Raw genomic sequence first — 23,478 nt, 5'->3', positions numbered from 1 at the left:
GGAAATATCACATTTACATAAGTATTCAGACCCTTAAGTCAGTACTTTGTTGAAGAACATTTGACAAGTCTTCATGGGTACGATGCTACAAGCTTGGCACACCTGTATTTGGAGAGTTTCTCCCATTCTTTTCTGCAGATCCTTTCAAGCTCTGTCAGGTTGGATGGGGAGCGTTGCTGCACAACTATTTTCAGGTCTCTCCAGAGATGTTCGATTGGGTTCAAGTCTCGGCTCTGGCTGGGCCACTCAAGGACATTCAGAGACTTGTCCCGAAGCCACTCCTGCATTGTCTTGGCTGTGTGCTAAGGGTCATTGTCCTGTTGGTAGGTGAACCTTCACCCCAGTCCGAGTTGCGGAACGCTCTGGAGCAGGTTTTCATCAAGGATCTCTCTCTGTAGTTTGCTCTGTTCATCTTTGCCTTGATCCTGACTAGTCTGCCAGTCCCTGCCGCTACAAAACATCCCCACAGCCTGATGCTGCCACCACCATGCTTCACCGTAGGGATAGTGCCAGGTTTCCTCCAGATGTGACGATTGGCAATACATCTTGGTATCATAAGACCAGAGAATCTTGTTTCTCATGGTCTGAGAGTCTTTAAGTGCCTTTTGGCAAACTCCAAGCGGGCTGTCATGTGCCTTTTTACTGAGAAGTGGCTTCCGTCTGGCCACTCTACCATAAAGGCCTGATTGGTGGAGTGCTGCAGAAATGGTTGTCCTTCTGGAAGGTTCTTCCATCTTATCAGAGCAACTCCAGTGCTTTGTCAGAGTGACCATCGGGTTCTTGGTCACCGCCCTGACCAATGTCCTTCTCCCCCAATTGCTCAGTTTGGGCAGACGGCCAGCTCTAAGAAGAGGGTTCCACTCCTCTTCCATTTAAGAATGATGGAGGCCCTTGGGGACCTTCAATGTTGCAGACATTTTATAGTATCCTTCCCCAGATCTGTGCCTTGACACAATCCTGTCTCGGGGCTCTACGGACAATTCCTTCGACCTCATCGCTTGGTTTTTGCTGTGACATGCACTGTCAACTGTGGGACCTTATATAGACAGGTGTGTGCCTTTCCAAATCATGTCTAATCAAATGAATTTATTGGAGGACTCCAATTAGGTTGTAGTAACATCTCAAGGATGATCAATGGAAACAGGATGCATCTGAGCTAGCTTAGTGGTTAGAGCGTTGGACTTGTAACCAAAAGTTTGCAAGTTCAATTCCCTGAGCTGACAAGGTACAAATCTGTCGTTCTGCCCCTGAACAGGCAGTTAACCCACTGTTCCTAGACCAGTTAACCCACTGTTCCTAGGCCGTCATTGAAAATAAGAATTTGTTCTTAACTGACTTGCCTAGTAATAAATAAAAAAATTCAAGTATCATAGCAAAGGGTCTGAATACTTAAGTAAATAAGATAGTTCAGTATTTATTGATTAATTTGCAAAAAATTCTAAAAGCCTGTCTTCTCTTTGTCATTATGGGGTATTTTTTGTAGATTGCTGAGGATTTGTATTTATTTCATCCATTTTAGAACAAGGCTGTAACGTAACCACATTTGGAAAAAGTCAATGGGTCTGAATACTTTCCTAATGCACTCTTATGTCCGTCTATCTGATTCGATCTAGAACTGAACTAACAACCATTTGTGTGTCTGACTCTAACGTCCTTACTAAAAGAACCCCCTTCCCTCTCATCCCAACCTGCATACAGACATTCTCTCTTCAGTATCCCAACCCTCAACCATACTTCCCATAGACAGAACAATCCTATACTTACAAACCCTCTCATGCACTTCCCTGCATACATTGTGCTTTTCCTTGGATAGCTTCCAGTTACCTCACTGACATGCCGATAGAAAGAAATGCACCTCCTGTGGAAACATTTTCTTTTTAACAATCTCTGGTGGTCCGTTTTCACAAGCTGTATTCGTCTTCTAAACAAAATAGCTCTTTCTTTCTCTTTTGTTTCTCTCAATTCAATTCAAGAGGATTGGGGAACATATGTTTACATTACCAAAGCAAGTGAAATGGATAAACTAAAGTGAAATAAATAACTCTTGTCTCTCTCGCGCTATCCCCAATTGCTTTCTCTCTCACACACACTCAATCACACACTCTCTGACACACACACGCACGCACACGCACACACGCACACACACACACACACACACACACACACACACACACACACACACACACACACACACACACACACACACACACACACAGACAGACACACACACACTCTCTCTCTCTCTGACTCACTCTCTCACAGACACACACACACATACACACACACACACACTTTCAACAACTCCCTTGTTCATCCTTGCCTACAATTTAATCTACAGATTCATTACAGCTCTAAACAGAAACAGCAGACATCAAAATGTTTTGTCCTTTAATGAGGGAAGTACATTTAAAACCAAGAAACACCCATGTCTAATGTTCAGAACGGGGCAATCCCTCAGAGTGGGTGGGTGCTAATATTTGTATATGTTTTTGTGCATATCCCACTCCACTTGAGACACACGCCTGAGCAATTAGTTGTATGTGCTTTGCTCAAGGACACAGAGTGCAGGTGGCTGGGCTTCGTTTTTCTCAGAGAGGACCCCTGCGAAACATAGCAATAATGGTCTTCAGAATTCACATAATTTCATTAGGCCTACAGTATAGACCCCTTTTCGAGTACACGACACACTGCTCGCGACTAGAATGCTAACACTCATTGATATAGGCTGTAGCAAAAGCTAGCCAAATAGCCTTTTTACTGGTTAATTTTTAGGGATAGGGGGCAGCATTGTCGCAGCCGGTAGCGACTGGGAGGCATATAGGGCGGCGCGCAATTGGTCTAGCGCTGTCCAGGTTAGGGAGGGTTTGGCCGGCAGCATTTCACTATGGATGAATAGCGTCCTCAGAGTGAACTGCCTCCTACTCTGTCCCAGATGCTAATATGTGCATATTATTATTACTAATGGATAGAAAACACTCTGAAGTTTCTAAAACTGTTTGAATGATGTCTGTGAGTATATGAGTAAGAGAACTCATATGGCAGGGGCGGCAGGGTAGCCTAGTGGTTAGAGTGTTTGACTAGTAACCGGAAGGTTGCAAGTTCAAATCCCTGAGGTAAGGTACAAATCTGTTGTTCTGCCCCTGAACAGGCAGTTAACCCACTGTTCCTAGGCTGTCATTGAAAATAAGAATTTGTTCTTAACTGACTTGCCTAGTTAAATAAAGGTAAAATGAAATGGCAGACAAAATCTGAGGTTGGTCGGGTTTCGCCTATTGAAATCCAAAATACAGCTTCCACTAGATGTCAACAGTCTGTAGAACCTTGAATGAAGCTTCTACTGTGGGGCTGGATGAGAGGGGAATGAGTCAGTCTGGCAGAGAGCCAGGTCCTGGTCAAGAGCATTCCACATGATATCGACTTGCTTCATTTACACAAAGGAATTATCTTGTTGGAACATTATTGAATATTTATGATAACGATTGATTCTAAACAAGTTCATTCCACCTGTAATATAGCTTTTTGAAGTTTTTGTCCGACGTTCGCCTGGACCTGCACGAGCGTTTGGATATGTGTGGACATACTTGGACATAAATAATGGACATTATCGAACAAAACAAACATTTATTGTGGAACTAGGATTCCTGGGAGTGCATTCTGATGAAGATCATCAAAGGTAAGAGAATATTTATAATGTCATTTCGTATTTCTGTTGACTCCAACATGGCAGAGAAATTTTGTTTCTATCTGAGCACCGTCTCAGATTATTGCATGGTATGCTTTTTCCTGAAAGGTTTTTGAAATCTGCCACAGCGGTTGCATTAAGAACAAGTGTATCTTTAATTCTATGTAAAACATGTATCTTTCATCAAAGTTTATGATGAGTATATCTGTTTTTTGATATTGCTCTCTGCAATTTCTCCGGATATTTTGGAGGCATTTCTGAACATGGCGCCAATGTAAACTGACATTTTTGGATATAAATATGCACACTATCGAACAAAACATAAATGTATTGTGTAACATGATGTCCTATGAGTGTCATCTGATGAAGATCATCAAAGGTTAGTGATTCATTTTATCTCTATTTCTGTTTTTTGTGACTCAAATCTTTGGCCTGGAAAATGGCTGTGTGTTTTTTGGACTTGGCGGTGATCGAGGTAAAGCATTTTTTAAATCAGACATGATGGGTAGATTAACAAGATGTTTATCTTTCATTTGCTGTATTGGACTTGTTAATGTGTGAAAGTTAAATATTTCCCAAAAATATTTTTGAATTTCGCATGCTGCCTTTTCGCATGCTAGCAGAACGTGTGTCCTAGAAAGGTTAAAGTGTTTTTAAGTATAATGCAGTTGATTTGTGATGATGGCACAAACATTATAATAAGCAGGACATTCATACGAAACTTAAAATCCAATTATAATCCAAAAGTAGTGTGAAATGCACTCATAAGCAACATGTAAATAGAGGCTTTTTTGTCTGCCATTTTATAAGAACTTCCCCTTGTTCTGCCACCAATTTGCGCGCATCACTCTCGTGTGGCAATGTTTGCGAACACAGAAAGGGATCTATTCCTCTCTAGTGTATGCAACTTGCAGGTTACTAATGTATCCAAATGTATCTCTCTGGCCCACTTGGTTTTGTTGATGAAACAAAGATAACACAGACCCTGCCTCTTATCAACAATTAGCCAGCGATTTCAAAGATGATCACGTGACACATGATCACGTCTGATTGGGTAGAACTTGGTGAGAGTTGACCAATCCACACAGGGTTCTGTAAACCACATGCTGTACAGCTCAAGGTTATTATAGGAAACGAAAATAAAAAAATTAAAAATAATCATAAAAAAATATTTTGTCAACTGAAATAATTAACAAACTTTAAAAAAAGAATACTATACTGAAACTATTAAATTGGACTTTTTTTCCCCCCTAAACTTTTGGCAAAAATCAAGCTTTTTTTCTAATGGCAGTATGCAAGCTTCTGAAACTGGCTATCACTAGCTAACTAGTAGATATGTATATATATATACACTAAACAAAAATATAAACATAACATGCAACAATTTCAAAGTCAATTGAAATAAGTCATTAGGCTCTAATCTATGGATTTCACATGACTGGGGAATACAGATATACATCTGTTGGTCACACATACCTTAAAAAAGAAGTAGGGGTGTGGATCACAAAACCAGTCAGTATCTGGTGTGACCACCATTTGCCTCATGCAGCGCGACACATCTCCTTCACATAGAGTTGATCAGGCTGTTGATTGTGGCCTGTGGAATGTTGTGCCACTCCTCTTCAATGGTTGTGCAAAGTTGCTGGATATTGAAGGGCTCTGGAACACTGTCGTACATGTCGATCCAGAGCATCCCAAACATGCTCAATGGGTGACATGTCTGGTGAGGTATGTAGGCCATGGTAGAACTGGGACATTTTCAGCTTCCAGGAATTGTGTACAGATCCTTGCGAAATGGGGCCGTGCATCATCATGCTGAAACATGAGGTGATGAATGGCACGACAATGGGATCTCGTCACGGTATCTCTGTGCATTCAAACTGACATTGATAAAATGCAATTGTGTTCATTGTCTGTAGCTTATGCCTGCCCATAACATAACCCCACCGCCACCATGGGGAACTCTGTTCACAACGTTGATATCAGCAAACCGCTCGACCAACAAACCGATTTGCCATTTGTCCATTATAGTTGAAACTGAGATTCATCCATGAAGAGCACACTTCTCCAACGTGCCAGTTGCCATTGAAGGTGAGCATTTGCTCACTCAAGTCCGTTACGACGCCAAACTGCACTCAGGTCAAGACCCTGGTGAGGATGACGAGCACGCAGATGAGCTTCCCTGAGACAGTTTGTGCAGAGATTTTTCGGTTGTGCAAACCCACAGTTTCATCAGTGGCTGGTCTCAGCCTTTTCCGCAGGTAAAGAAGGCGGATTTTGAGGTCCTGGACTGCCGTGGTTACACATGGTCTGTAGTTGTGAGGCTGGTTGGAGGCTGGGGGCTTATGGTAGAGAAAGGAACATTACATCCTCTGGCGGACATTTCCAATGATGAACTACTGTATCTGTCATGAAATGGGTGTCATCTCAAATTCACATCTACAGACATACTTAGATATATTGTATAATATTGTACTGAAATCCAAAATATTGATGGAATGATTATATCATAATTTGCTTGTCGTCAACCCTGCCTATCTGTTGAGAATCGAGAAAAAGGAGGAAGCTTCTGAGAATGGCTGGGCCCTCCAACTGCACTCATGACTCTTACAGCTGAGAATTCAACCAATGTAAAGGCCAGCATTTAACGCAAAAACATAGCAGTGCATTGTTTCATTTGATGTTGAATTCAAATTCTTTCCACATCTCCCTTTTTGTCTCTTTCTGTCTGTTCTCTCTTTCCTCCTCCTCCTTTCCTTTCTCCATACCTCCATTTCTCTCTGGCCACCCAGGTGACTGTCTCTGTGGATGGGATCTTGTCCACTACCGGCTACACCCAGGAGGACTACACCATGCTGGGCTCTGATGACTTCTTCTACATTGGGGGGAGTCCCAACACGGCTGACCTCCCTGGCTCCCCAGTCAGCAATAACTTCATGGGCTGTCTCAAAGACGTAAGTACTGGTCAACTGCCCTCATTGAGCAGTGTTCACACATATAGTGTGATCCATAGTGTGATCCATAGTGTGAGCCATAGTGTGAGCCATAGTGTAGCCATAGTGTAGCCATAGTGTGAGCCATAGCTGTGAGCCATAGCTGTGAGCCATAGTGTAGCCATAGCTGTGAGCCATAGCTGTGAGCCATAGTGTAGCCATAGTGTAGCCATAGTGTGAGCCATAGCTGTGAGCCATAGCTGTGAGCCATAGCTGTGAGCCATAGTGTAGCCATAGTGTGAGCCATAGCTGTGAGCCATAGCTGTGAGCCATAGCTGTGAGCCATAGTGTAGCCATAGCTGTGAGCCATAGCTGTGAACCATAGTGTAGCCATAGTGTGAGCCATAGCTGTGAGCCATAGTGTAGCCATAGTGTAGCCATAGTGTGAGCCATAGCTGTGAGCCATAGCTGTGAGCCATAGCTGTGAGCCATAGTGTAGCCATAGCTGTGAGCCATAGTGTAGCCATAGCTGTGAGCCATAGTGTAGCCATAGTGTAGCCATAGCTGTGAGCCATAGTGTAGCCATAGCTGTGAGCCATAGTGTAGCCATAGTGTAGCCATAGCTGTGAGCCATAGTGTAGCCATAGTGTGAGCCATAGTGTAGCCATAGTGTAGCCATAGCTGTGAGCCATAGTGTAGCCATAGCTGTGAGCCATAACTGTGAGCCATAGTGTAGCCATAGCTGTGAGCCATAACTGTGTTTCATTTGCATACCTCTGCATATCACCTGGCATTGTACAGTATGCTAATTGGTCAGGTATGAATGTTGTTATGGCCTTGAATTATACAATAGCATGTCTACCTGTATATGAACATCAGACTTTCTATTCTGTTGAATAATGCAGGTTCCACCCCCCCCCACCCTCGTTGTGACCTTCCTATACACCCTTTCTCTCTCTCTCTCTCTCTCTCTCTCTCTCTCTCTCTCTCTCTCTCTCTCTCTCTCTCTCTCTCTCTGTCTCTCTCTGTCTCTCGCCATCTCTCTCTCCCTCCCTCCCCATCTCTCTCTCTATCTCTCTCTCTACTGCCCCCTCTCTATATATATATTCCCTCCCTCCCCATCTTTCTCTCTCTCTCTCTCTTTCTCCCTCTGTTTTTCCCTCCCTCCTTCTCTCTCTCAGACAGAGCACATGTGTAATGAATACTGTGCCAGTGTTAGTGAGGTCTTAGCTTTACCATCCTGACAGCCAAATTAGACATTGATCTCCTTCATGGATTCCCAGGCAGCACATCCCTCCCTCTGTCTTTGTCTAGTTGACCCCTTCATTTATTAATAATGTCCACCTCTTTATTGATTGAGCAGTGCTTCTCACTGTCCTTGTTTCCTAAAGTGTTTTTTACAGGATTCCCAATACCAATATACTGATACACTGTCAAATAAATCAGGAGTCTGTAACATTCATTGTGTGATAGATATTGGTGGACTATACTGTATATCAGGGCTAGGATGGGTCTGAAGGGAATTACTGATAAACATACATTTGATAACAGGCTGAACAATATACAGTGGGATCTACATTGGGATCCAAAATGATTGGATCCTTTGATTAAGATTAGCAAAAAAGACAGTCTAAAATAAATAATACAAATACTGAGCTATATAGTATAGTATTTTTTTACAAGTTATATAATTTTCTACCAATACAATTGCTCAGAGGAAGAGATTTTGTTTAACAAGTAATGCAAAGAAATCTAAGAAGATTGGGGTCAAAATGATTGGATCTCCCGTTTTCAATACTCCAGCACCTTCCCCTTATGAGGATAACGACACTGAGCCTTTAAAAGAATATATCATCTTTGGCAGCTTCAGAGTTGCAAAGAAAAAGCCATATCTTAGACTGGCCAATAAAAAGAAAAGAACACAGACACTGGACAGAGGAACTCTGCCCAGAAGGCCAACAGCCCAGAGTCGGCTCTTCACTGTTGACGTTGAGACTGGTGTTTTGCGGGTGCTATTTAATGAAGCTGCCAGTTGAGGACTTGTGAGGTGTCTGTATCTCAAACTAGACACTCTAATGTACTTGTCCTCTTGCTCAGTTGTACACCGGGGCCTCCCACTCCTCTTTCTATTCTGGTTAGAGCCAGTTTGCTCTGTTCTGTGAAGGGAGTATGTTGTACGAGATCGTCAGTTTCTTGGCAATTTCTTGCATGGAATAGCCTTCATTTCTCAGAACAAGAATAGACTGACAAGTTTCAGAAGAAAGTTCATTTTGAACCTGTAATCAAACCCACAAATGCTGATGCTCCAGATACTCAACTAGTCTAAAGAAGGCCAGTTGTTTTGCTTCTTCTTTCATCAGCACAACAGTTTTCAGCTGTGCTAACATAATTGCAAAGGGTTTTCTAATGATCAATTAGCCTTTTCAAATGTTAGACTTGGATTAGCTAACACAACGTGCCATTGGAACACAGGAGTGATGGTTGCTGATAATGGGCCTCTGTACGCCTATGTAGATATTCCATAAAAAATCGGCCATTTCCAAGAACAATAGTCATTTACAACATTAACAATGTCTACACTGTATTTCGGATCAATTTGATGTTATTTTAATGGACAAAAAAACATGCTTTTCTTTCAAAAACAAGGACATTTCTAAGTGACCACAAACTTTTGAACTGTAGTGTAAGTGTATCAGTAATTCCCAAAGAAACCTCCTAGCTCTGATACTATGTAGTCCTCCAATATCTATCACACAATGTTACGCTGTAACAGGCATCAGGAGTCTGTATCAGTATGATTGATACTACCAAAAAAGAGAGAGGTATTGAGTGTCATTCTGACATTTTTACTATTTTGTACTTTTCCCACCTATGGCTGAAGTTGACTCTCCAACAATTGTATTTTTCATACTGTGGTTCACTTGGATTCACAGATGTATTTTTTGGCCTGGCGACTACTGGTAATTGTATCGTGTGAATCCAAGCTGCTTGCTTGTGTATTTTGATTCAGAGAGACACTAAAGTTATCACCCTGAAGCAGGGCGTCAGTCAGCTGTTGACTGCAAGTGCCGCTGGTGTGAAAATGAAAAACATGTTCAGCTGTGCCTGCCTACTGCCTCCATCTGCACACAGGAACAGTGTACATGTAACAGACAGACAGACAGACAGACAGACAGACAGACAGACAGGCAGGCAGGCAGGCAGGCAGGCAGGCAGGCAGGCAGGCAGGCAGGCAGGCAGAATTGTTAAAAAACCACAACATGCACTTAAAATGAACCTTACAATGAGCAGTGTTGGGCGATGGGTGGTCTATGGTGATAGGTGGATGGGCTGAGAGTGGCTGCGGGGCGGGATTAAAGAGCTGATGTCTATGGTGATAGGTGGGATGGGCTGAGAGTGACTGAGGGGTGGGATTAAAGAGCTGATGTCTATGGTGATAGGTGGGATGGGATGAGAGTGACTGAGGGGCGGGATTAAAGAGCTGATGTCTATGGTGATAGGTGGGATGGGCTGAGAGTGACTGAGGGGTGGGATTAAAGAGCTGAGTTCTATGGTGATAGGTGGGATGGGCTGAGAGTGACTGAGGGGCGGGATTAAAGAGCTGAGGTCTATGGTGATAGGTGGGATGGGCTGAGAGTGACTGAGGGGTGGGATTAAAGAGCTGAGGTCTATGGTGATAGGTGGGATGGGCTGAGAGTGACTGAGGGGTGGGATTAAAGAGCTGAGGTCTATGGTGATAGGTGTGATGGGCTGTGAGTGACTGAGGGGCGGGATTAAAGAGTTTATGTTTGGTAATGTATTATTATTGTTATGTGACTGCTTTATATAAAAGTACCATGTACAGTTGAAGTTGGAAGTTTACATAAACTTTTTTCTGTTTGGCCATAATGACCATCGTTATGTTTGGAGGGAAAAGGGGGAGGCTTGCAAGCCAAAGAACACCATCCCAACCGTGAAGCACGGGGGTGGAAGCTTCATGTTGTGGGGTGCTTTGCTGCAGGAGGGACAGGTGCACTTCACAAAATAGATGGCATCATGAGGCAGGACAATTATGTGGATATATTGAAGCAACTTCTCAAGACATCAGTCAGGAAGTTAAAGCTTAGTCGCAAATGGGTCTTCCAAACGGACAATGACCCCAAGCATACTTCCAAAGTTGTGGCAAAATGGCTTAAGGACAACAAAGTCAAGGTATTGGAGTGGCCATCACAAAGCCCTGACCTCAATCCCATAGAAAGATTGTGCAGAACTGAAAAAGTGTGTGCGAGCAAGGAGGCCTACAAACCTAACTCAGTTACACCAGCTCTGTCAGGAGGAATTTCTTCTGACCCACTGGGAATGTGATGTAAGAAATAAAAGCTGAAATAAATCATTCTCTCTACTATTATTCTGACATTTCACATTCTTAAAATAAAGTGGTGATGCTAACTGAAATAAGACAGGGGATTTTTACTTGGATGAAATGTCAAGAATTGTGGAAAACTGAGTTGAAATGTATTTGGTGTATGTAAACTTCTGACTTCAACTATATGTAAAATGTGCATGTAAAATGTATATGTAAAATGTATATGTAAAATGAATGTATATGTAGCAGAAAAGCTGTAAAGCCGTAAAGAACGTAACGATATTTGTCCTCCGAAGAGTGTGGTGGTGGAGGGGTAAAAAACATTTATATATATTTAAGACAGGCAGGCATGAAGACAGACAGGCAGGCAGGCATGAAGACAGACAGGCAGGAAGGCATGAAGACAGACAGGCAGGCAGGCATGAAGACAGACAGGCAGGCAGGCATGACAGACAGACAGGCAGGCAGGCATGACAGACAGACAGGCAGGCAGGCATGACAGACAGACAGGCAGGCAGGCATGAAGACAGACAGGCAGGCAGGCATGAAGACAGACAGGCAGGCAGGCATGAAGACAGACAGGCAGGAAGGCATGAAGACAGACAGGCAGGCAGGCATGAAGACAGACAGGCAGGCAGGCATGACAGACAGACAGGCAGGCAGGCATGAAGACAGACAGGCAGGCAGGCATGAAGACAGACAGGCAGGCAGGCATGACAGACAGACAGGCAGGCAGGCATGAAGACAGATAGACAGGCAGGCAGGCAGGCATGAAGACAGGCAGGCAGGCATGAAGACAGACAGGCAGGCATGACAGACAGACAGGCAGGCAGGCAGGCATGACAGACAGACAGGCAGGCAGGCATGAAGACAGACAGGCAGGCATGAAGACAGACAGGCAGGCAGGCATGAAGACAGACAGGCAGGCAGGCATGAAGACAGACAGGCAGGCAGGCATGAAGACAGACAGGCAGGCAGGCATGAAGACAGACAGGCAGGCAGGCATGAAGACAGACAGGCAGGCATGAAGACAGACAGGCAGGCAGGCATGACAGACAGGCAGGCAAGCATGAAGACAGACAGACAGGCACGCAGGCAGGCAGGCATGACAGACAGACAGACAGGCAGGCAGGCAGGAAGACAGGCAGGCAGGCATGAAGACAGGCAGGCAGGCTTGCATGAAGACAGGCAGGCAGGCATGAAGACAGGCATGAAGACAGGCAGGCAGGCATGAAGACAGGCATGAAGACAGACAGGCAGGCATGAAGACAGGCATGAAGACAGGCAGGCAGGCATGAAGACAGGCAGGCAGGCTTGAAGACAGGAATGAAGACAGGCAGGCAAGCATGAAGACAGGCATGAATACAAACAGGCAGGCATGAAGACAGACAGGCAGGCATGAAGACAAGCATGAAGACAGACAGGCAGGCATGAAGACAGACAGGCAGACAGACAGGCAGACAGACAGACAGGCAGGCAGACAGACATGCAGGCAGGCAGACAGACTGGCAGGGTGGCAGGCAGGGAGATTCAATTCATGATCTGATGTCTTGTATTCAGTCATGTATTCTGTAATGTATTCTGTAATCTATTCAGTCATGTATTCTGTAATGTATTCTGTAATCTATTCAGTCATGTATTCTGTAATGTATTATGTAATCTATTCAGTCATGTATTCTGTAATGTATTCTGTAATCTATTCAGTCATGTATTCTGTAATGTATTCTGTAATCTATTCAGTCATGTATTCTGTAATCTATTCTGTAATCTATTCAGTCATGTATTCTGGAATGTATTCTGTAATCTATTCAGTCATGTATTCTGTAATGTATTCTGTAATGTATTCAGTCATGTATTCTGGAATGTATTCTGTAATCTATTCAGTCATGTATTCTGTAATGTATTCTGTAATCTATTCAGTCATGTATTCTGTAATGTATTCTGTAATCTATTCAGTCATGTATTCTGTAATCTATTCTGTAATCTATTCAGTCATGTATTCTGTAATGTATTCTGTAATGTATTCAGTCATGTATTCAGTCATGTATTCTGTAATCTATTCAGTCATGTATTCAGTCATGTATTCTGTAATGTATTCTGTAATCTATTCAGTCATGTATTCTGTAATGTATTCTGTAATCTATTCAGTCATGTATTAAGTCATGTATTCTGTAATGTATTCTGTAATCTATTCAGTCATGTATTCTGTAATGTATTCTGTAAGCTATTCAGTCATGTATTCTGTAATGTATTCAGTCATGTATTCAGTCATGTATTCTGTAATGTATTCTGTAATCTATTCAGTCATGTATTCTGTAATCTATTCTGTAATCTATTCAGTCATGTATTCAGTCATGTATTCTGTAATGTATTCTGTAATCTATTCAGTCATGTATTCTGTAATGTATTCTGTAATCTATTCAGTCATGTATTCTGTAATGTATTCTGTAATCTATTCAGTCATGTATTCAGTCATGTATTCTGTAATCTATTCAGTCATGTATTCAGTCATGTATTCTGTAATCTATTCAGTCATGTATTCAGTCATGTATTCTGTAATGTATTCTGTAATCTATTCAGTCATGTATTCTGTAATCTATTCTGTAATCTATTCAGTCATGTATTCAGTCATGTATTCTGTAATGTATTCTGTAATCTATTCAGTCATGTATTCTGTAATGTATTCTGTAATCTATTCAGTCATGTATTCTGTAATGTATTCTGTAATCTATTCAGTCATGTATTCAGTCATGTATTCTGTAATCTATTCAGTCATGTATTCAGTCATGTATTCTGTAATCTATTCAGTCATGTATTCTGTAATGTATTCTGTAATGTATTCTGTAATCTATTCAGTCATGTATTCTGTAATGTATTCTGTAATCTATTCAGTCATGTATTCTGTAATGTATTCTGTAATGTATTCTGTAATGTATTCAGTCATGTATTCAGTCATGTATTCTGTAATGTATTCTGTAATCTATTCAGTCATGTATTCTGTAATGTATTCTGTAATGTATTCTGTAATCTATTCAGTCATGCATTCTGTAATGTATTCTGTAATGTATTCAGTCATGTATTCAGTCATGTATTCTGTAATGTATTCTGTAATCTATTCAGTCATGTATTCTGTAATGTATTCTGTAATCTATTCAGTCATGTATTCTGTAATGTATTCTGTAATGTATTCAGTCATGTATTCTGTAATGTATTCTGTAATCTATTCAGTCATGTATTCTGTAATGTATTCTGTAATCTATTCAGTCATGTATCCTGTAATGTATTCTGTAATGTATTCTGTAATCTATTCAGTCATGTATTCTGTAATGTATTCTGTAATCTATTCAGTCATGTATTCTGTAATGTATTCTGTAATCTATTCAGTCATGTATTCTGTAATGTATTCTGTAATGTATTCAGTCATGTATTCAGTCATGTATTCTGTAATCTATTCAGTCATGTATTCAGTCATGTATTCTGTAATGTATTCTGTAATCTATTCAGTCATGTATTCTGTAATGTATTCTGTAATCTATTCAGTCATGTATTCAGTCATGTATTCTGTAATGTATTCTGTAATCTATTCAGTCATGTATTCTGTAATGTATTCTGTAATGTATTCTGTAATGTATTCAGTCATGTATTCTGTAATGTATTCTGTAATGTATTCAGTCATGTATTCAGTCATGTATTCTGTAATCTATTCAGTCATGTATTCTGTAATGTATTCTGTAATGTATTCTGTAATGTATTCAGTCATGTATTCAGTCATGTATTCTGTAATGTATTCTGTAATCTATTCAGTCATGTATTCTGTAATGTATTCTGTAATGTATTCTGTAATCTATTCAGTCATGTATTCTGTAATGTATTCTGTAATGTATTCTAATGTATTCAGTCATGTATTCTGTAATGTATTCTGTAATCTATTCAGTCATGTATTCTGTAATGTATTCTGTAATCTATTCAGTCATGTATTCTGTAATGTATTATGTAATCTATTCAGTCATGTATTCTGTAATGTATTCTGTAATGTTTTCAGTCATGTATTCAGCCATGTATTCTGTAATGTATTCTGTAATCTATTCAGTCATGTATTCTGTAATGTATTCTGTAATGTTTTCAGTCATGTATTCAGCCATGTATTCTGTAATGTATTCTGTAATCTATTCAGTCATGTATTCTGTAATGTATTCTGTAATCTATTCAGTCATGTATTCTGTAATGTATTCTCTAATCTATTCAGTCATGTATTCTGTAATGTATTCAGTCATGTATTCAGTCATGTATTCTGTAATGTATTCTGTAATGTATTCTGTAATCTATTCAGTCATGTATTCTGTAATGTATTCTGTAATCTATTCAGTCATGTATTCTGTAATGTATTCAGTCATGTATTCTGTAATGTATTCTGTAATCTATTCAGTCATGTATTCAGTCATGTATTCTGTAATGTATTCTGTAATCTATTCAGTCATGTATACAGTCATGTATTCTGTAATGTATTCTGTCATCTATTCAGTCATCTATTCTGTAATGTATTCTGTAATGTATTCAGTCATGTATTCAGTCATGTATTCTGTAATGTATTCTGTAATCTATTCAGTCATGTATTCTGTAATGTATTCTGTAATGTATTCAGTCATGTATTCTGTAACCTATTCTGTAATCTATTCAGTCATGTATTGAGTCATGTATTCTGTAATCTATTCTGTAATGTATTCTGTAATCTATTCAGTCATGTATTCTGTAATGTCTGGAGTGGATGTCTAGTAATGATTAATGGCATTATCTATGTTGTTGTTTGAAGTCTGACTGTAAGAAAATATATACAATTACACAGTGGAATCTTTTGTCACATTTCATAGATAGATACAGTTTCAATGAATGACAAATTGTTGCTTGAATCTTAAGGTTTGGTATTGAGTACAATCACAGAAAAGAGTGAGGAATGAGGTCAATAACAGGACAGAAATTGGTCTCTCCGCAGCCACCCACTCAGTGACAGTCCTGTCCCCTGTTCCTGTCCCTATAGGTGGTTTACAAGAACAATGAGTTCAGACTGGAGCTGTCTCGTCTGGCTGCAGAGCGGGACCCTCAGGTCAGTGTTCACGGTGACCTGACCTTCCGCTGTGAGGATGTGGCGGCCCTGGAGCCAGTCACCTTCGACACGCCTGCCTCCTACCTCACCCTGCCCAGGTGGAACACCAAGAAGACCGGCTCCATCTCCTTTGACTTCCGGACCACGGAGCCCAGCGGCCTGCTGCTGTTCAGCCACGGGGACAGACGTCTGCAGGACCTAGACAGACAGCCGGACAGGCAGGCCAGGGCTCATTACTTTGCCATGGAGCTAATGGACGGCTTTCTCTACCTGGTGATGGACATGGGCTCTGGCAGCATCAAGATGAAGGCCAGCAACAAGAGGGTCAACGATGGGGAGTGGTGCCACGTGGACTTCCAGAGGGAGGGGCGTAAGGGTGAGGGGAAGCACACATAAAGGTTCTGATAAGCTCTGATTGGCCCGTTAGGTGTGATTGAATGTCCCATAGTGAGATGACAAAGTTTATGGCTTGTGAAATTACATTCACTATAACTATATAGAGACACTCATATTTTAGCTTACTTTTAATGTTTCTTTGCTGCAGTCAGAGATGCTGTGTGCATATCCAGTTTTAATTACAGTCTTATTTTTAGCAGTTATAATCTATGTATGACATTTCATAAATTGCCTTAACCTATTTTGCAAGTGGCCAATTATACTGTCACCTACCTCATGTGGGGAAATGTCTGTCCTCATTAGCCGAGCCCAGTGATTCCAGCCGGTTTGCTTACAGTTTAGGATTATGCTATGACAAAGACCTGAGACATTCTTCTTCATTAGTCATTCCACAGTTTTACACCTGGTCTACCTTGTGGATATCCTCTTCTGTTTGATGTTATATCCCAATGAATAGCTAGAACCACTGTGAACCACATCCTCCAATAGCAACACAGGAACTCACACTCTCACTTTATCTTCCCACTCCTCCACCAACACTCATTACTCACACACACCTGCACATCTTCTCAAACACACATACAGTGAGGTGAGACAGCCTTGATACTAGTTGACTCACTCTGTTTTTTCCTTCAGGCTCCATCTCGGTGAACAGCCGCAGCACACCATTCTCTGCGAATGAAGGCAATGAGATCTTAGACCTGGAGGGCGATATGTACCTGGGGGGTTTGCCCGAGGCACGCCAGCGCCTCATCCTCCCCCCAGAAGTCTGGACGGCCCCCCTCAACCTGGGCTACGTGGGCTGCATGCGGGACCTGTTTATAGATGGGCGGAGCCGGGACCTGAGGAGACTGGCAGAGATCCAGAGTGCCTCTGGAGTCAGCAGCTTCTGCACCAGGGAAACACACATCAGGTGTGGCAAAGACGTCTGTGGCAACGGTGGGCAGTGCCGTGAGGGCTGGAACCGTCATGTGTGTGATTGCACCAGCACGGGCTACCTGGGTCCCAACTGTGAAAGTGGTGAGATGGGGACAGTGGGTTGGGGAAACTGTGAAAGTGGTGAGAGAGGGACAGTGGGTTGGGGAATCTGTGAAAGTGGTGAGAGGGGGACAGCGGGTTGGGGAAACTGTGAGAGCAGTGAGAGAGAGGGACAGCGGGTTGGGGAAACTGTGAGAGCAGTGAGAGAGAGGGACAGCGGGATGGGGAAACTGTGAAAGTGGTGAGAGGGGGACAGCGGGTTGGGGAAACTGTGAGAGCAGTGAGAGAGAGGGACAGCGGGGTTGGGGAAACTGTGAAAGTGGTGAGAGGGGGACAGCGGGTTGGGGAAACTGTGATAGTGGTGAGAGAGGGACAGCGGGTTGGGGAAACTGTGAGAGCAGTGAGAGAGAGGGACAGCGGGTTGGGGAAACTGTGAAAGTGGTGAAAGGGGGACAGCGGGTTGGGGAAACTGTAGGAGCAGTGAGAGAGAGGGACAGTGGGATGGGGAAACTGTGAAAGCGGTGAGAGGGGGACAGCGGGTTGGGGAAACTGTGAGAGAGGGACAGCGGGTTGGGGAGACTGTGAAAGTGGTGAGAGGGGGACAGCGGGTTGGGGAAACTGTAGGAGCAGTGAGAGAGAGGGACAGTGGGATGGGGAAACTGTGAAAGCGGTGAGAGGGGGACAGCGGGTTGGGGAAACTGTGAAAGTGGTGAGAGGGGGACAGCGGGTTGGGGAAACTGTGAAAGTGGTGAGAGGGGGACAGCGGATTGGGGAAACTGTGAAAGTGGTGAGAGGGGGACAGCGGGTTGGGGAAACTGTAGGAGCAGTGAGAGAGAGGGACAGCGGGATGGGAAAACTGTGAAAGTGGTGAGAGCGAGTGACAGCGGGATGGGGAATGTTTTTCCCGGTTGAAAAGAAACCGCAAAACCTTTTAAAGGTTTTCAGATATTTCATACAGACAATGTAAATTAAATCACATTTATGTGAGTCATTCAATGGGTAACTTCCCACTTCATTAGTGATCTGTTAGTGAAGTGGCAGTACCAGAGGAATAAACACTACTGGGTATCAGTGATTCATCAGTATTGTGGTGGGCTCTAAGTCTAAATCACCCTGCATCTACCACAGAGATCTTTCTCACAGAGAGGAGAGCAACCCCATTGTGAAGCCATTTGGCTGATAACATTGAGGGATATAAATGGAATCCTCATCCTATTTGTGGCCTGAATAGAAATCTATGAGAAAAGGATGATAAGAGAGGCATCACATAACGGAGCTGTGTGGTGTATTACAGGCTTTTCCTGCCATCTAGTGTTCCTGCAGGGAACTGACTGACAGACATACATGGAAAAACACTGTTAGATGTGGTTCACCAATGATCACATCTTACATTGAATTCTTAATTTATTCTGAATCATGCGCTTATTCAGTGTTGAGTGTATAGGAAATTGTTCTGTGCTGTACTGGAACATTTGTGACCAAAACATTAGCTAACCCTGTTTCCCTGTCTTTGGGTGTCACACACAGAGGCCACGGTGCTGAGCTATGATGGCAGCATGTACCTGAAGGTGACACTGCCAGTCAGCATGCACACGGAGGCCGAGGACGTGGCGCTACGCTTTATGTCCCAGAGGGCCTTTGGGCTGCTGTTGGCCACCACCTCCCAGGACTCAGCTGACACCCTGCGTCTGGAGCTGGAAGCGGGCCGGGTCAAACTCACCGTCAACCTGGGTAATGCTAACAACACTAACTCTCGCGGCTTCTCAGTGAGAGTGATGTAATGAGAGAGGTCTTGTTCTACTTACTCTTCTCTCTATCATACACATAATCTATGTACATCTCTCTATCTCTGTGTTCTCTCTATCATACACATCATCTATGTACATCTCTCTATCTCCTCTGTGTTCTCTCTATCATACACATCATCTATGTACATCTCTCTATCTCCTCTGTGTTCTCTCTATCATACACATCATCTATGTACATCTCTCTATCTCCTCTGTGTTCTCTCTATCATACACATCATCTATGTACATCAAATCAAATCAAATGTATTTATATAGCCCTTCGTACATCAGCTGATATCTCAAAGTGCTGTACAGAAACCCAGCCTAAAACCCCAAACAGCAAGCAATGCAGGTGTAGAAGCACGGTGGCTAGGAAAAACTCCCTAGAAAGGCCAAAACCTAGGAAGAAACCTAGAGAGGAATCAGGCTATGTGGGGTGGCCAGTCCTCTTCTGGCTGTGCCGGGTGGAGATTATAACAGAACATGGCCAAGATGTTCAAATGTTCATAAATGACCAGCATGGTCCAATAATAATAAGGCAGAACAGTTGAAACTGGAGCAGCAGCACGGCCAGGTGGACTGGGGACAGCAAGGAGTCATCATGTCAGGTAGTCCTGAGGCATGGTCCTAGGGCTCAGGTCCTCCGAGAGAGAGAAAGAAAGAGAGAAAGAGAGAGAGCACACTTAAATTCACACAGGACACCGAATAGGACAGGAGAAGTACTCCAGATATAACAAACTCACCCTAGCCCCCCGACACATAAACTACTGCAGCATAAATACTGGAGGCTGAGACAGGAGGGGTCAGGAGACACTGTGGCCCCATCCGAGGACACCCCCAGACAGGGCCAAACAGGAAGGATATGACCCCACCCACTTTCCCAAAGCACAGCTCCCACACTACTAGAGGGATATCTTCAACCACCAATTTACCATCCTGAGACAAGGCTGAGTATAGCCCACAAAGATCTCCGCCACGGCACAACCCAAGGGGGGGGGGGGGGGGGGGGGGGGGCGCCAACCCAACTCATACACATCATCTATGTACATCTCTCTATCTCCCCTGTGTTCTCTCTATCATACACAACGTCTATGTACATCTCTCTATCTCCTCTGTGTTCTCTCTCTCTCTCCCCCTGTCTCTCTCCCTCGCCTCCTCCCTTTATCTCTCTCTCCCCTGTCTCTCTCCCTCTCCTCCTCCCTCTCTCTCTCTCTCCCCTGTCTCTCTCCCTCCCCTGTCTCTCTCCCTCTCCTCCCTCTCTCTCTTTCCCCTGTCTCTGTCCCTCAATCTCTCTCTCCCCTGTCTCTCTCCCTCTCCTCCTCCCTCTCCCTCCCCTGTCTCTCTCCCTCTCCTCCTCCCTCTCTCTCCCATGTCTCTCTCCCTCTCCTCCTCCCTCTCTCTCTCTCTCCACCGTCTCTCTCTCTCTCCTCCTCCCTCTATCTCTCTCTCCCCTGTCTCTCTCCCTCTCCTCCCTCTCTCTCTCTCCCCTGTCTCTCTCCCTCTCCTCCTCCCTCTCTCTCTCTCCCCTGTCTCTCTCCCTCTCCTCCCTCTCTCTCTCCCTCTCCTCCTCCATCTCTCTCTCTCCCCTGTCTCTCTCCCTCTCCTCCTCCCTCTCTCTCTCTCCCCTGTCTCTCTCCCTCCCCTGTCTCTCTCCCTCTCCTCCCTCTCTCTCTCTCTCCCCTGTCTCTCTCCCTCTATCTCTCTCTCCCCTGTCTCTCTCCCTCTCCTCCTCCCTCTCCCCTCCCCTGTCTCTCTCCCTCTCCTCCCTCTCTCTCTCTCCCCTGTCTCTCTCCCTCTTCTCCTCCCTCTCTCTCTCCCCTGTCTCGTCCCTCCCCTGTCTCTCTCCCTCTCCTCCCTCTCTCTCTCTCCCCTGTCTCTCTCCCTCTATCTCTCTCTCCCGTCTCTCTCCCTCTCCTCCTCCCTCTCCCTCCCCTGTCTCTCTCCCTCTCCTCCCTCTCTCCCTCTCCTCTCCCCTGTCTCTCTCCCTCTCCTCCTCCCTCTCTCTCCCCTGTCTCTCTCCCTCTCCTCCTCCCTCTATCTCTCTCTCCCCTGTCTCTCTCCCGTCCTCCTCCCTCTCCTCCCCTCTCCTCCCCTGTCTCTCTCCCTCTCCTCCTCTCTCTCTCTCTCTCCCCTGTCTCTCTCTCCCCTGTATCTCTCCCTCTCCTCCTCCCTCCTCTCCCTCTCTCTCTCCCTCTCCTCCCTCTCTCTCCCCTGTCTCTCTCCCTCTATCTCTCTCTCCCCTGTCTCTCTCCCTCTCTCTCTCTCCCCTGTCTCTCTCCCTCTCCTCCTCCCTCTCTCTCTCTCCCCTGTCTCTCTCCCTCTCCTCCTCCCTCTCTCTCTCTCCCCTGTCTGTCTCCCTCTCCCTCTCCTCCTCCCTCTCCCTCCCCTGTCTCTCTCCCTCTCCTCCCTCTCCCTCTCTCTCCCCTGTCTCTCTCCCTCTCCTCCTCCCTCTATCTCTCTGACCCATGCCCAGGTCAGTCGCTAGCTGATCCATCCCCCAACCCTTTCAGCCCTTCAACGGCCTGTGTGTCTGCAGTCCTAGGAACAGACAGTCAGAGAGGCCAGCTCACTTAAAAACATACAGTACTGTACCATCAGTACCGGTCAAGAGTTTGGACACACCTACTCATTCCATTTTTTATAAAAAAAAAAAACGATTTTCTACCTTGTAGAATAATAGTGTAGACGTCAAAACTATGAAATAACACATGAAATGATGTAGTAACCAAAAAAGTGTTAAACAAATCCAATTATATTTTATATTTTACATTCTTCAAATATACTTTGATTTGTTTAACACTGTTTTGGTTACTACATGATTCCATATGTGTTATTTAATAGTTTTGATGTCTTCAATATTATTCTACAATGTAGAAAAGTACATAGTACAAATAAAGAAAAACCCTTGAATGAGTGGGTGTGTCCAAACTTTTGACTGGTACTGTACTGTCATGGTGTACAACATGCCCAGTACGTCTGTAGGTAGTGAGTCTGGTCCTTGGCTGTTTGTATCCACTGCTCTGTGATGGTTGACAGCTCCAGAGCACACCTCAGCCACACTAGCATAGTAGTATATAGTAGTACATACTGTAGCCTTCATTACAGGTTATGGTAAGCCATAATGACTATGTAGCTATTCTGTTATTCAGAGAGCAGAATGGTGAGGAGAGATGTACTAGTTTTCCATAGCGGGAAGTAGGGGTGCTGAGGGTGCTGCAGCACCCCCTGATATTTTGTTTTTAAATAATATATATATATGTATATTATTTCCACCAAATTTGTGCACTAGGCCTTTATTACTGTATGAGTGGGGAAAAACCATTGTCAGGAGAGGGGAGAAAACTACTTCTCACTCCTTCAGTGTGGCTGTGACTATGCAAACCAGCCCTTTCCTTAGTCTATACTATGTTTGAAAATGTGTGTGTTATGGAATCACGTAGTCACCAAAAAAGTGTTAAACAAATCAAAATAGAGTAGCCACCCTTTGCCACCCTTTGCCTTGATGACAGCTTTGCACCCTCTTGGCATTCTCTTAACCAACTTCAACTAGAATGCTTTTCCAACAGTCTTGAAGGAGCTTCCACATATGCTGAGCACGGTCCGACTCCCAAACCATCTCAATTGGGTTGAGGTCGGGTGATTGTGGAGGCCAGGTCATCTGATATAGCACTCCATCACTCTCCTTCTTGGTAAAATAGTCCTTACACAGCCTGGAGGGGTGCTGGGTCTTTGCCCTGTTGAAAACAAATGATAGGCGCAAACCAGATGGGATGGCGTATCGCTGCAGAATGCTGTGGTAGCCATGCTGGTTAAGTGTGTTCGAATTCTAAATAACTCACTGACAGTGTCACCAGCAAAACACACCCACACCATCATGCCTCCTCCTCCATGCTTCACAGTGGGAACCACACATGCAGATGTCATCTGTTCACCTACTCTGTCTCACAAAGACATGGCGGTTGGAACCAAGCAGACCAAAGGACAGATTTCCACCGGTCTAAAGTCAATTGCTCGTGTTTCTTGGCCCAAACATGTCTCTTCTTATTATTGGTGTCCTTTAGTAGTGGTTTCTTTGCAGCAATTCGATCATGAAGGCCTGATTCACACAGTCTCTGAAATCCTTGAATGAGTAGGTGTCCAAACTTTTGACTGGTACTGTAAGTATTCAGACCTTTTACTCAGTACTTTGTTGAACACCTTTGGCAGTGATTACAGCTTCAAGTATTTTTGGGTATGATGCTACAAACTTGACACAC

General features: G+C 43.8%; 1 protein-coding gene across 1 annotated transcript in view; it reads left to right on the top strand.

Moving 5' to 3' along the window:
• Positions 1 to 23,478, top strand: part of LOC109873865 (neurexin-2) — a 274,209-nt gene that overhangs the window by 37,967 nt on the left and 212,764 nt on the right. The window contains exons 3-6 of the mRNA XM_031808787.1: positions 6,475 to 6,636; positions 15,996 to 16,437; positions 17,094 to 17,477; positions 18,963 to 19,166. Coding sequence (XP_031664647.1) covers positions 6,475 to 6,636; positions 15,996 to 16,437; positions 17,094 to 17,477; positions 18,963 to 19,166 — 1,192 coding nt within the window. The remainder of the gene's footprint in view (positions 1 to 6,474; positions 6,637 to 15,995; positions 16,438 to 17,093; positions 17,478 to 18,962; positions 19,167 to 23,478) is intronic.

This window comes from Oncorhynchus kisutch, linkage group LG29 (assembly GCF_002021735.2).
Source record: "Oncorhynchus kisutch isolate 150728-3 linkage group LG29, Okis_V2, whole genome shotgun sequence".
Classification (NCBI taxonomy): domain Eukaryota; kingdom Metazoa; phylum Chordata; class Actinopteri; order Salmoniformes; family Salmonidae; genus Oncorhynchus; species Oncorhynchus kisutch.
The sequence above is the reverse complement of the archived record's forward strand: the minus strand, read 5'-3'. Positions and strand labels throughout refer to the sequence as shown.